At 41.1% G+C, this 14138-nt stretch overlaps 1 protein-coding gene across 1 annotated transcript in view; it reads right to left on the bottom strand.

The window, feature by feature from the left end:
- The window catches only part of samd10b (sterile alpha motif domain containing 10b), a 31142-nt gene that overhangs the window by 3000 nt on the left and 14004 nt on the right, over positions 1 to 14138 (bottom strand). The window contains exons 2-4 of the mRNA XM_049752979.2: positions 13823 to 14007; positions 7456 to 7624; positions 3290 to 3430 (exon numbers count right to left, since the gene is read on the bottom strand). Coding sequence (XP_049608936.1) covers positions 3290 to 3430; positions 7456 to 7624; positions 13823 to 14007 — 495 coding nt within the window. The remainder of the gene's footprint in view (positions 1 to 3289; positions 3431 to 7455; positions 7625 to 13822; positions 14008 to 14138) is intronic.

The raw sequence follows: 14138 nt of genomic DNA, 5'->3' as shown, positions 1-14138 counted from the left end.
TTTCCCGGACAACCAGCCAACTCCTGACATCAAGCGTCATTAGGCGGTCACACTTTCTTTGAATAAACTGTCTGCATTTTCATCTACGAGCTTTTCTCTCGTGATAGCCGACAAACACTCGCCACCTGTTTCCCGGGCACAGACAGATGCGAGTGCGGCACTCGGGTGAACCTGAGCCACGACACGCAGAGGCAGAAAAATGAAGTGGCTGGAGATATGACTGCAGGCGTGTGCACAAACATTTCTCTGATGGGAAATATTTTAAATGAGCTCCCAAAGGAGGATGTGGAAAGAATGCGAGATGCATCCAACCAGCAAATGTGTGCTTTGATATGTTGCATTTGCACCTTGTAAGTTCAAATGTGGCTCAATCCAAAGCAAAGCAAACTAACTGAATCATCTTTTTGTTATCGTAATACAAACAGTCAAAGATGCAAGGGGGGCGGGGGTGTAACAGTCATCTGGCTTTATCTAATTACTAGTGAAATACTGAGGGATGGCAGATGGCTGCATACAAAGATAGACTTTGATGAAAAATTGATGTGTTGAGAAGGAAGGAGGAACTGACAATTTATTATAATGATAAACCAACAAGCAAGAGATATGAACGAGGAGGAGCTTTTAACTCCGGTTCCAACCCTTCCGCCCTACAGTCCCAAAGCAATCCAGATGTTACAGCGACCCCTGCAAAGCCGATGTCACACTGGGAGAGCTAAGAGGCTTTGGACTCTGGAAGACTCCCCTTTACCTTTCACGGCACACGCGACACAATACACCAGCCTGGAAATATTACATTGACCGTGGAAAGTCAAGTCTAAAAATACATGCGAGAGATTATGCTGCAAATGCGCGGGGGCAATAGATTTCAAACATGAAAGGGGTGAAAGTTCTGCACTGAAGGTTGAATAAGTTTATGTCCTGTACGCTCGCTTAGATACATTTGCATTCTACTTTGATGCTCCGATTTAAATTTTCCACAAATGTGAATTTTCAGCTTGCCAGTGCAGTATATAGTAGCTTATTAAAGCGTGACCTGAAAGTTTGTTCAAAGTTTTGTTGAATAAAAAAGAAAAGGAGTGCGCTTCAACAGTTTCTGCAGACGTAACATTTTTACACGCTGTTGTCATCACTAGAGGTTCAAAGGTTCATCAGTTTCCATGTCATCTTGATATCAATGTTTTATGAATTTTCTCATCTTCTCTGTTTGCCCTTTGATGTGAAATCCAAGCACGAGATGAGTTCATTGTAGCCACATCATTCCCGTACAAAGTTTGCTTCAGCAACCATTTGACACTGTTTATACACCCCCCACCATGAAAAAAACATCTTTTCACTCACTGAAAGTCAATTTTCTCTATTTAACTCTCTAGGTGTTGCGTGGTGAATAACATTTTAAACTCTAATTTGCTGTCCTGCAATTAGTTCAGCGGCTCAATATCGACTGCGAAACGTTATTACGGCGCTTCTAGCAAGTGCGCCTGTCACAGACTGATTAGCACATAATGGAAGGCAGAGACATGCAGCCAGTGAATAAATGTGCTGTCAGACAAAGTTTTCTCTCTGCGCACTGCTTCATTATCCTCTGATCTATCAATTTCAGCCCGTCAATTTTTCTGTCATACAGCTCAAACCTAATCAGAGCTCCGTCTTCTTATTTTGTCCTGCCGTGCAGTGTGTTCAAACTCTATTCCGCGTATTGGACAAGCTCCAACACTTTCATTTCAAAAACGGTAACAACTATGTACAAGCAGCAAAATATGTCCTTTTACTAAAAGTAAAATAAAACAAACACACACGCACACACTTTAGTTTGCACTCCAGTCTAACATCAACTCAAAAGCTCCCACTTAAATTCAGTTTAATTCAAATGGATACCCACATATGTTTTTTTTTGGAGATCAATGAATGTAAATTCAGTAAATTGTCTATTAGTTGACTGTCTGCTTCTTTCATGCAAACGAGTCAGCCCAACCGTAGTTCAATTTTAATCTGAATAGCACTTTTTTCAAAGTTTAATTGTCAATTATTACCAGTCACTGGAACAAATTTGTATCAGTAGCAGTCTAAAGTGAATACGCGAATCTATAATTTTATCGAGATTACAAGCATTTATTTAAAATGTTAATGTCTTACAAACACTGTGTTGTTCTGCGTGTTGTTCCTTCATCCAAAATTCTTAATCAAGTGCCGCTGATTGGTTTCATTTGTTAATTATGGGGCTGATTAATTGGAAAAAGCTTTGCTTTGGCTGGAAATAATGTGTCCCTTTTTCACCATGAATTCACTTATCTCAAAGTCCACTGCTATGTGTAGTTATTAAGAAAAAAAAAAAAAAACAACCTCTACAACTATCAGTATTTTGAGAGCGTCATGCTGTCAAAAAATGGAATGAGATATATCAATCTTGTGTCTAATAATCAAGAGTGACTTAATAAATCCCCATCAAGATAAGAACGCAATATCCTTTTTTTTTTTTTTTTTCCTGAGTTGAAGCATTACACAATAGCGCCTTTTGGCACAGGCCACACAAGCGGCCGTCCGGGGTGAATTTTTTATGTCACGAGCATGAGCTCAATCAATTTAAGACCTACCTTTCATTTCAAATTAAAAATCCATTTTGAGGTTAATGTTCAGCATATCATCCCCAAACAAAATGAACAGCTAAGTAACATGTTTCTATTCATGAATCATTTTTGTTTTCCCTTTGCATTTATCAGTCAGCAATGTTAATTTAAACATTTGTTTGCCTGTACCGATGGCTGTTGAGGATTCTGCTACAAACAAAACAAAGTGTGAGTTTTCTCTCCTGCTCTTTCTAAATTGTGGATTAAGACAACAATGAAATGTGAGCATCCCTGATCTGCTGCTACGTGTGGATTACGGAGCATTACATTACCAGTAAGACAGTTTTCCTACGAGTGAACTGAATTGTCTTATTTGTGAGGACAAAATGTGTACTTGTTAGCGGACCTTAAAGCTACTGCCACATTCTGGGGTGAACATCTGGGTTTGCAAATGCCAGTTTTGAATAACAATGCATTTTATTGATGAGTGACTCGTAAAAAAAAGTTTACTGAAGCTGTCACTCCTGGGCAGGGCAGCAAATTGAGTGCTGCCATCATCGAAGCACACACGGCCTCCATTTCTATATATGCCACGGAAGGCACACCTGCTCCCAGGCTGTCAATTTCACCAAAGCTAAATCAAATCCGACCGTTTCTTCTCAGTACAGATCGCAACCCCCTGCCCCCTCACCACACACAACAAACATGATTATTTTGTGACTTACTCCGACTGAGAAGCTGAAGATTGCGGACCTCTTCTCGAACCTGAAGCTGGAGGACTTGTTGGAGGACTTCCTGTCTTAGGGTGTCCTGGACGATTCCCATCCTCTGGAGCTTCTCCCCGTTCAAACGCAGCAAGGCTCGCCCTGTCAAGAGGAGTCAACGCTGTAATGCCAAATGAAGTTTAATCTGGATCTGACCATGTTTGCACATTGGGCAGGAATTTATAGAAAATTCTACTGAAATGTTCAAACTCCATTTCATATCTGTGTCTAAAGCCCATCAGATTAGGCGAGGAGCAGATAGCAAAATACCAAACGCCTTGTGTGGTGAGCTTTAAACTTCACCTTGAAGTGAAAGGGGCTTGACCTTGTCAATGACATAACGGCATCCATTCCAACGTGGTGCCGTGCATTAAACGGTAGAGAGGGCGATTACTTTGGCAAATACAAGACCAGACACAAAAATAGGGACATTAGCTATTGATCAAACTTTATATTATTGCTCCATTATCCCAGCAAAACCTCAATGTAGGACCTCCATGGGTACACCTTAATGCGCATAGAACATATTATTGTGAAGAAACAAATTTCACTTTTAACTTTTAAGGGAGACTTAAAAGCTCGTCGGCATGTTTGTAATTCAGCCTGGAGATTCACAGCCTAATCCAAATCTACACTGCAGATTTCCAATTAGCGGCAGTAAAACGTCTGGAATGAAGAGGGAAGCATTCGTTCTGCATCGGACTTATAAAAGAGCTGGCATTAACACAGGGGGGGACACTCATTAAACAAACCATTTCCCACAGCGAGCACATTTTACAAGCAGCCTGCATTCACGTTAACATATGAGAAAAAAAAAAATGCTTCAAGCAACAGACGTGCGCACCTCCTCACACACACGCGCGCACGCACGCACGCACGCACGCACACACGCACGTTGATACAGCCAGGTAATGTCCTTCACTGCAGAAAGCAAAATCCATCATACCCGTCGCAGCTCCCAAATTATATAATTATAGTCATTACTCATGAAGCTCTCATCTCCTTTTCCATCCATCCATCCATCCATCCATCCATCCATCCATCCATCCATCCATCCATCCATCCATCCATCCATCCATCCATCCATCCATCCATCCATCCATCCATCCATCCATCCATCCATCCATCCATCCATCCATCCATCCATCCATCCATCCATCCATCCATCCATCCATCCATCCATCCATCCATCCATCCATCCATCCATCCTTCCATCCATCCATCCATCCATCCATCCATCCATCCATCCATTTCGATTTCACACCCCATCCTGCCTCGCTCGTGAACAAGACCCCAAGATACTTAAACTCCTCCACTTAGGGTAGGATCTCAGAATTTCCTCGAAGCTGTCCAGAAGTCATTCTCCATGGCCTCACCGAACTCCTCCTATGCCCATGGCTTTTTTCCTCAGTGATCATTGACGTTACTCAGCAGAGTGGTGAAGTCCCCAGAAGAAGTGCTCTCCAGCACTTCTTCTACCTGTAACCCTGCCTAAGCAAACCCTGCATGTCGCTATGAAAGGTCAGCAGACAAGGAAACAAAAGAAAAAACAGCAAGACTGATCAATCAGTACTTTCTTCTCTGCCCCATCTTACACCTTACAAAGAAATGGTCTTAATAGAGAGTTGGCGGTCATATTTTAAAAGATAGAATTATATGGGCACCTCATAATGATGGCCCATAGTTCTGTTGTTCGGCTTTGAAAATCGTCTGCAAAGGCAAATGGAGGCCACTTTCGGTTCTTTTGTTTACTATTTGCTCACAAATCTACATGGCTGCTCTGCATACAATCACACGCTCATCCATCACAATCTAGTCAAACCTCAAATTTCCTGCTTAGACCCGCTCCATTGTTTGTAACCGCCGATGCTCCTCGCACGAAACCCATTCTGTAATAAACTGACACCAATATCCTATTGATTTTCTGCGCAGTTATATTTTTTTTCTCACAAACCTTGTGCTTGCATCCACAAAAACCAAACCAAGCTCTTCCAACACCCTCTCCCCTCCTTTGTGAGCGCTTGCACCAGCTTGTCCTCGAGACACAATGCCCTTGCTATATGCGTGCATAAATGAGACAAAGCAGTAGAATGGAATTCAAATCAATTCTCCACAGACGTGCTACGGCTCTCATTAATTGCATGCAGATTGGGGAGAGCTGTCAAAAGAGGAGACAGACAAAAACAAAAGCTGCTCAATAGAGATCACCAGTCTCAATTTGGCTTCAAAACAAATTGCATATGAACACTTCCAATGGCAAATGAGGCTTTTGCAGACAGATAGGCACTGTGAAAAGCAGAAAAATTAAGACGCTCAACCTAGCGCTAGTGGTGCTACTTCCATAATTTGAAGAGATTATTTTTCTTACTGCTCACTTTTCTAATCAGAATACACCTTAGCTGCCTTTATATTGATATTTTGCAAACAAGAGGTGCAAACTTTTATTCCCACGTGTCATTTGAAGCTTTGTGGGTAGGGAGAGGAGCAAAAGATTAAAGTCTCTTGGCCACTGTGAGGGTGCCGAGATCATAGATGTTTACTGCACGCTGTGTTTAAAAGTGAACAAGCAGCTACATGTTATTTGCTATGTACATAACTGACACATGGCCAATGACGTTATTTGACGTTATACTACAATATCCGATTGGACATCACTTGAATGCCAGCTGTCTTCCACAAGGACCTGCAACAGCAACATCTTTTTGGATCTTATCGGAAAAAAAGGGACAGAGGTTTGGTAAAAGGATTAAATAAAAAGCCCACTCTGAAAAATGATGTCCCAAATGTTCAAGTGCAAATTGAATGGCGACACTGATCTCCTCAGGCAGCTTGTTCCGCTGTGATGGTACGCTTACTGAGAGACTGTGAGAGACATGATTACGTTTGGGTCACTGAACAAAAGATGATACAGACAGAGAATTCATCTTGGGGCCATTGCTCGGATCCGCCACCCTTCTGTGAATGCGCAAGTATGACAATTGCATTGGTACTCGCCATATGCACACATTTAGACATTGTTTAAAAAGAAAAAAAAGAAAATCAGCAGTCATTTGATTCAAAATCAGGGCTTTATCGGAGAGCAGATCCGAATCCGCTGAGCTTAAACTCTTGTTCGCCGCCCTGTCAGATTGCCTTATTACCCCAATGGATAAACATTTTCATTTTCTGAATGAATGAAACAGCCTACATCGACTGGCTGCGTCTGCTTTTCTTTTTGCTCTAGAATTTAATATCCAGTTTTTTCACTAAATTCGCAGCGCAATAAAAGTTTTCCTATCTGAATTAATTTTAGTAGTGTGAGGGACCAATAAAGGTTATCCTATTTGAATTAATTTTAGTAGGGTATCGATTTGGCTCATCTCAACTTCTCAAGCGCACCTCACTTAGCATCAGTTAACGACACTGTAAAGAGAATTGCGAAACTTGCTTCTAGATATACGTACATAGTCCCCTCCAAAAGTATTGGAATGGCAAGTTGAATTAACTTAGGTGAATAACTTTGAATATTTAACTGTATTTAAATGTAACTACTGTATGTTTTTATAAAGTATGACATTATCAAATGCTATTTTCTTAAAAAAAAAAAAAAGCATTTTTAGGGAGGCTGGAATATATTAATTTTCATTCAATTCAATTGGGAATGTGATTTGTGGTATGAGTGTTTTGAGTTATGAGCTGTCAAGGAACGAAATACACATATCTCAAGGGACCACCGTAGTTTGGATTTGAAAATAACTTTTTACGACATAGCTTGACTGTTTTGTGGGAGGTATTGTTTGAACTCATAATGACGACTGACCCAAGTTTTTTTCCCCTTGCAGCTTTCTTGACCAAAAATAGTCTGCAGTTTTTTTAGGACTACACATGAATGCCTTCTCAATCTCCTTTGGAGAGATTTGGCTGCAAACGTGCTTCCAGTTGAGCAAGCTAAGCTGTGGAGCCACAAACCCAACTAAGCTGTGCAACCACATACCTTAAAATAAAATTTACAAAGCCAGATATGCCAAGCCCTTTATTGCACTGATTCACAACTAAGTCTGACTGTGACAGTCACGCAACTTTTCTGTCCTTTGAAATGGTGCAAGCTGTGAATGCAATTACAGACGCAGTGCGTGTTAGGTGAATACCTGTGATGGCGTGATGAGAGAAGGCTTCAACATAGGTCAGGTAGTTGTGAGGACAGTGTTTCTTAAGCCACTTGCAGACGTCCTGCTGAGTCCACAGCACCACGGGTTTGGACAGACTGGACAACGTGGGGCTGGTGTGGAACACAGTGAAGGCTTCACCTGGATGCACCTGAAAACAAAGAGGCAACAGATTCCCATTATCTGCTTCCTGTGAGGTGTTTGAAGGTGTACAGAAATAGCAAGCCAGTTAAGCACATTTGTGGATGCAAGATGACTCCACAAGCAGACTTTCATCGTCATTAGCCTGAGCTGGAGCCTATCCCAGCTGACGTTGGGCGAGTGGCAGGGTACACTAGTCAATTTCAACCCATATATTGACAAAAAAAAACCATTCACAGTCACACTCGCAAGCATAGGGAGCCCATGCAAACTCCACAAAGGAAGGCCGGACAGGGACTAATTTAGGTAGTTGCTATAATTATGTCGCTGTTCTTTCTTTTCTCAAGAGGCAAAATACATTTGCTGATTTAGGTTTGTCTTTTGTGGGTAGAGAAAAACATCCCACTCGGTCATGATGTTGTTTGTTCTCATTTGTACATAAATTCCATGGATTAAAATGTCCTGATTGAGCCAAGCGTGAAACAGGAGAGAAACACAGATCAGCTGCCAAAACTTCTACTCCATTGCCGAACTACATGTCATGGAGATTATTTTTGTAGACATGTTATGCAAACAAGCGCAAGCGTGCATGTACTCTTGTGGCTTAATAAAAAAAATGTTGACCCATGGCCAGTTGCCAGAATATGTTTTCAATGCAGCCCATAATAGACACTGCTTGCATAACCGGAATAATTGGAGCTGTGTCTCTGGATTCAAACCAAATGCAGAAAGTTCAAGTTTTCCTGGTCCACTTGTCATCATTATAATGGATTGTCCATTCATCTATTTATCACCCCATCACTGACTATAATTGAGTTGGTAAAGGTTTGGAAAATTCCCTATGAATGCGGACTATGTAAGGTAAAAATTCTCTCCGTCAGATGCTAGAGTGAAAATACAGATATGCAAATGTAGTCCCACTCAATGTTCAAATCCATAAAATGAAGATTAATCACAGTGATTATTTATAAGTGAGCGTGGTCTGCAAGTGCCTGGTAATCATCTGCTATTATCAATGCAACAAGAACAATCTCTTGCTCTAATTTTGATTGATTCATCATTGAATTTTACATCTGAAGTACAGTATTAAGTATTTGGCAGCACATTGCTGCTCACTTTTATTGGATACAGCTTATGAAAGATACTGTTTCATTTCAAGGCACCTTCGGGGGGAAAAAAGTAACTCAGTTTGGCTCTCTGGATCATGAAAGCCGACAAGATAAAAGGGGTGTCGACTACTGAATTCTTGTCTATGGATATGAATAAAATAAGCTGTGCATTGACACTTGAAAAGGAAGGGTTTGATTTCATTACTTAAAATTATGACACTGCAAAGTGGCATAAATAAAAGAATAAAAGCCAAGTAAGCCAAGAGACTTACAAAACATAGTTATAAGGTAGCGTGTGTGAGTCAAAAAAGCTGGCAGAAGGCAAACAGAGTGATAGTTCTACTTCATGCTCAGATTCTCAGCCCCCACCTCCCCTCCTCTACTCTTGCGTGCCTTTATGGCCATCCATCAGTGTCTATGTCCTCTGGCCAATTCTCTTCTGATCCTGTTCACACTTTGTCGACTCCCCCACTCTTCCCGAGACCTAATTCTGTCCAGTGGGAGGAGCTCCCTCATTCATTACATACGCAGGAAGTGAGGGAGAAATGAGAATGAGGAATGGAAGGCCATGCTGAAACTCAATATGGAGAACAAGTATGAGACATTGGAGGATGGGTAATATATACTGCACTTATTGTCTTCCTGTTGTCTATCAAGACAGTAAGATTTTATGCTGAGAAGTTAATTTGAAGCTTCAGTTGCTGCAAGCTTTAAAAAGTTGACATATTCCGTAAAATTTAAGTACAATACAATAGTTAGCAGCAACGTAACGGTAATGCTGATATCGTAATATTGCAATATTAAAATCGCCACACTTCCATCGTCGTCATGGTAGGATATTAAAAGCAGCAATCATGGTCAAACAAATACAATATATTTAGAAGCAAATCTCTGATTGCAGCTAAAAATCTAAATTGCATGATCTATTGTGCATTCATCTTTTTGATGTGTGATTGCTGCTGGGGACGCCTATTATGATTTTGCACATGTCAAATAAACTCAATGTAGCCTTGATGCTTTTTTTTGTCTCCCTCCTACCTCCATTATCTCTCAAAATTAGAACATCTGTCTGCTCTTTATACATTGTATGTGATTTCATGAGGATCATGTAGTTTCACTAAACTGGGGCTAAAATTTATGTGAGCAATTCTCCGCGTCCTTTCTGCACCCCGAAAAAATACTTAATGAAGAATATTTTTCCGTTTTACTGAGTAGAAATGGAACATATATATATATATGTCTACATTTATGTGAACAACAATCTGATTCTGCTCTGATGCGGCTGACAGTTGATCTCTGTTCAGTTCTTGCTTTTTTTAGATTCAACTTGTCTCTTCGATCCCACTGTGACAGATGATTTGATACATGATCTTGCATATCTCATACACTTCCCATCCTTCATTCTCATCCGCTGTTGACACCAAAGCCTCTCTGTCTCTTGCTGCTTCAGATGTCATTCAACAAGCACAGTCTTGTCTTACATACTTTCAAAAAAATAAAGGTTGTTAGGTATTTGTCAACATACAACGTCTGTTTGGTCCCTCCGGGGACACAAATAAGAATGTCTGGTAAGAGAGACTCAGTCGAGGGAAAAAGGGGTTACAGATGGGGTTTTCACAAACTCTCGATTAAGCAAAAGTCTAAGATCAAGACATTCTGTTTATAAGTGGCATGAGGAAAATGACAACAAATAGACTCTATTTTCAGTCTCTTGCCACCATGTGAAAAAAATTGCAAAGTCATGGAAGAAAAATCCCCGACTGGCCTTTCTTTACCCTTGGAGTTAGAAAAACTGCTTTACAAATTCCAATTTTCCTTGCTCTTGTTTCTCCTAATAAGACAACACATGGGTGACTGAAGCTTCCTAAATTGTTCCTCTAAAAAAGCTTCTCCGTGCTGTGTCACGCAGCATTATGGGGTCACCAAGCGAGCCCGCTCCTCGCCTCATCTGGCAAACAATGGATGGCGCAGTGTGTGTAAAAACAACAGTTTGGTTAGAGAAATCGGTTCGGTAGATGGCTCAATTTGGAGGCACATCTGCAGCAATGCACACACCCAATTGAATTATCACATCTTTCAAAACGATCCTTGCACAGTTGCTTCAAATACCGTATTAAAAAAAAAAAAAAATCCCAGATTTGTGGGTCAATGAAACAAAAACAAACAAATGAAAAAAGAATCAATACGAGTTTAAATTTTCTTGCGCTTTCTCCTGGCAGCTCCATACTCATCACTCTTTTACCGATATATTCACACTCTCCCTTCCGTACGTGCCTGAACAATCTAAATCAACTCGCTCAATCTTTTCACCCAAAACATCTAACCTTGGCTCTTCCTCTGATGAACTCATTTCTAATCCTAACCATCCTGGTGACTCTGAATGAGATCTTCAACATCTTCCGCCAGCTCTGCTCCCTGCTGGTTCTTCCACTGTCTCCAATCCATAAATCATGGCCAGGCCATCACTGTCATAAACTTTTCCCTGCATACAAATCGAGGCTCTTCGATGACGTAATACACCTGGAACTTTCCTGCACCTGTTCCATCCTGCTTGGATCGGTTTCTTCACCTCCTTACCACACTCACCATTGCTCTGGACTGTTGACTCTCAAGTATTTAAAATCTTCCACCCTCTTTTCTTCCTGTAGCCTCACTTTTCCTCCTCTAGCACTCTAATTCTCATACATTTATTTTTTATCTTCTGCAAATATTCATTCTTGTCCTTTCCAGCGCATGCCTCCACCTTTCTTAATGTTCCTCCATCTTATCCCTGCTTTCACTGCGGATCACAATGTCATCTGCAAACATCATGCTCCACGGGGAATCCAGTCTAACCTCATCGGACAGCCTATACATCACTAATGCAAAGAGCAAGGGGCTTAGAGTTGATCCCTGATGTCGTTCCACGTCAGCTTGAATCCTCATAATCACTTGGCAAAGTTTTTAGCTGGATGCCCTGTCTGATGGAACTCGAGCTAGGGACCGGTCCACTCTTCTCACTTGTCCCCCGATTAGGGCCGAATAAATAATGGTAATAATATTTTTAAATAAGCAACATGTGTCTTCTTTGACACAGAACAGGGTTTAAATATATGGTTGATTGTGACAGGAAGATCGACAAAGCAATATGAAAAATCACTTGGTCAAAGGTTTAGTGAAGTAAATGTCCTATCTATTTTTGTTGTTGCTTTTTTTTATTACAACTACATGGTTAACCAATTGACATTGGAGCAGCATTGCAAAATCAGCACCCGGCAAAAGGATTTTCTATCCCGGTCTACAGTTCACCACCAGTTTGAGAAGCTTTTTTGCCATCCCACTGCGTCCACAAGTAGTTTATGTGTATTGACTCTCATTAGTGCCATGGGTCATTTGTTTGTGTATGAGATTGTGTATATGTAAATCGAGTTGTTCCATTAACACTGTTAAATTGACCAGGAGGAATCCCAAGGTTGCACCTTAAATCCAACAATGAGCTGGCTTCACATAACTGCTACCTCATTAGCGCTGAAGTGTGAATAAACAGTGTAATGAAGAATAATCTAATCATCACTCCCACCAGACGTAGACAGGGCACAAGTTTACCACCGTCCGTGCATGCCCAAAGACTCTGGAAAATGCAGGCACGGGCAATACGCGTACAAAGTGTGAATGCACAAACATGCACACCTCGAGAGAGCTATTTTTAATAATGTATGAGGTGGCGTGTTGCCACGAGTAAACGATAAGCCTCATGGTATAGAGGTTTAATTATCTGTCCGCTGCGTAATCATATGGAAACAGCTTCTCACTCGTCTTTTATTAAAGCTTTTCTAGTTGTTAAAGCTGAGGGCCTACTCATGAATTATTAAACAAACCTGCAGAGAATGTGTACATCTTACAGCCTCCCGGCTGCAAGTGTTTTTAAGGCCGGTGGGAATACTCCATTGGGCTATGGGTGCTCTTTCATGTGAGCAGCTGGACCAGGAAAAGGAGTCGATGGTGTCATGCGCTGTTTTGGCTCAAACAAGGAGCGGAATGCTTTGAATTTTTTTTCTTTTTACACCTTGTTTTTGTCCCCCCATGGTGCCATCGAGGAGATTCTAATTGCTGATGATGGCTGAAAACACAAACTCGAGGATATATACCATAAAAGACATAATTGTTACACTAGAGTGAACGAGGTCTGTCTATCTGAGCTTGTTTACATCACAAGCAATGAGACTGAGTTTTTTTCAGGTGAGAGCAGAGAAACAATTAACGCTTCTGCCAGCTTCGAGATTTGATGCATCGCGAACCCCGAGCGAGGGATGGACGTCCTCTGACACAAACAAACGCTGGACATATAGAATACAACCACTGGGTTAGAACAACTTGATGTATCTGCTTCACACAGATACTATGAATGCAGAATTTATGAGCTAAAAATGACTGTAAAATTTGAGGGTCAATCATGATTACTATCTGCCGAAACTATTTTCTTCACTAAATCCCATTTAAACAAGGACTGTGTTGAGTCAACGAGTAAAATTTGTGTTAGCCTGAATTACTTTTTTCAAAAGATCAAGATTATTTGTCAATTATAATCTGTTAAACGCTATTTTGGCACATCATATTTGCAGTGTATAGAGAGACAAAGACCGCATCATTGATCTTGAGCAATTTGGTTGGAGGTAGCACATGATTAAAGATGACAACGCAGTGTCTGATTTTGGTTTCTCCTTCTTCTATTATGTGTGGTGCGAAGCGCAGGAAGCGTATTGCTGCCTCCAGGCAGGAGGAAACAACGTTGCAACCAGCCTTTGCAAACGGAAATTTCTACTTGCACCTCCAGCACTAACGACAGATTTGTTATCACTTGGGACTCTAAAACCATAAAAGTCACATCTGAATAGATCCGTTGCATGCTTTTGATGTAAGATCAGCAGCAGGAAAAAAGTAAGTATAGGCAAAAGTAATGAGCTGAATCTTTTAATCCATTAATTATTTACAAAAAAATGGGTGACTCTTAATTACTTATTTTACTCATGAACATGCCTTTGATCAGACCAGCCGGGCTATAGTATTTCAAAAGACAAAAATGGATTTATCATAGTTAAATCTAACAAAACAATTTGTACCTGGATGCCCTCTGTGCCGGGCTGCTGCAGCAGTTTGACGGTGCGCGTGTGAGCTGTCTTCTCGCCACGGCCGTCATGCCAGGTCAGGTTGCTGCCCCCCGACCGACGTGGCAGTTGGTAGCTCAGCTCTTCAGCCGACAACGTGTGCTCCAGGGAGGCGCGGCAAAAGCTGAAGCTGGACGCCGCTGAGAGGAGATTGAAGTAGAGAGAGGTAAGTAACACATGGGTGTTTTACACAGGTCATTTCATACAATTCAATTTCAATTGCCGTACGATCCATTTCGACATTCATCCCCAGAAAAAAAGGAACAACTGA

This window comes from Syngnathus scovelli, chromosome 2, assembly GCF_024217435.2.
Source record: "Syngnathus scovelli strain Florida chromosome 2, RoL_Ssco_1.2, whole genome shotgun sequence".
NCBI classification, from domain to species: Eukaryota; Metazoa; Chordata; class Actinopteri; order Syngnathiformes; family Syngnathidae; genus Syngnathus; species Syngnathus scovelli.
The sequence above is the reverse complement of the archived record's forward strand: the minus strand, read 5'-3'. Positions and strand labels throughout refer to the sequence as shown.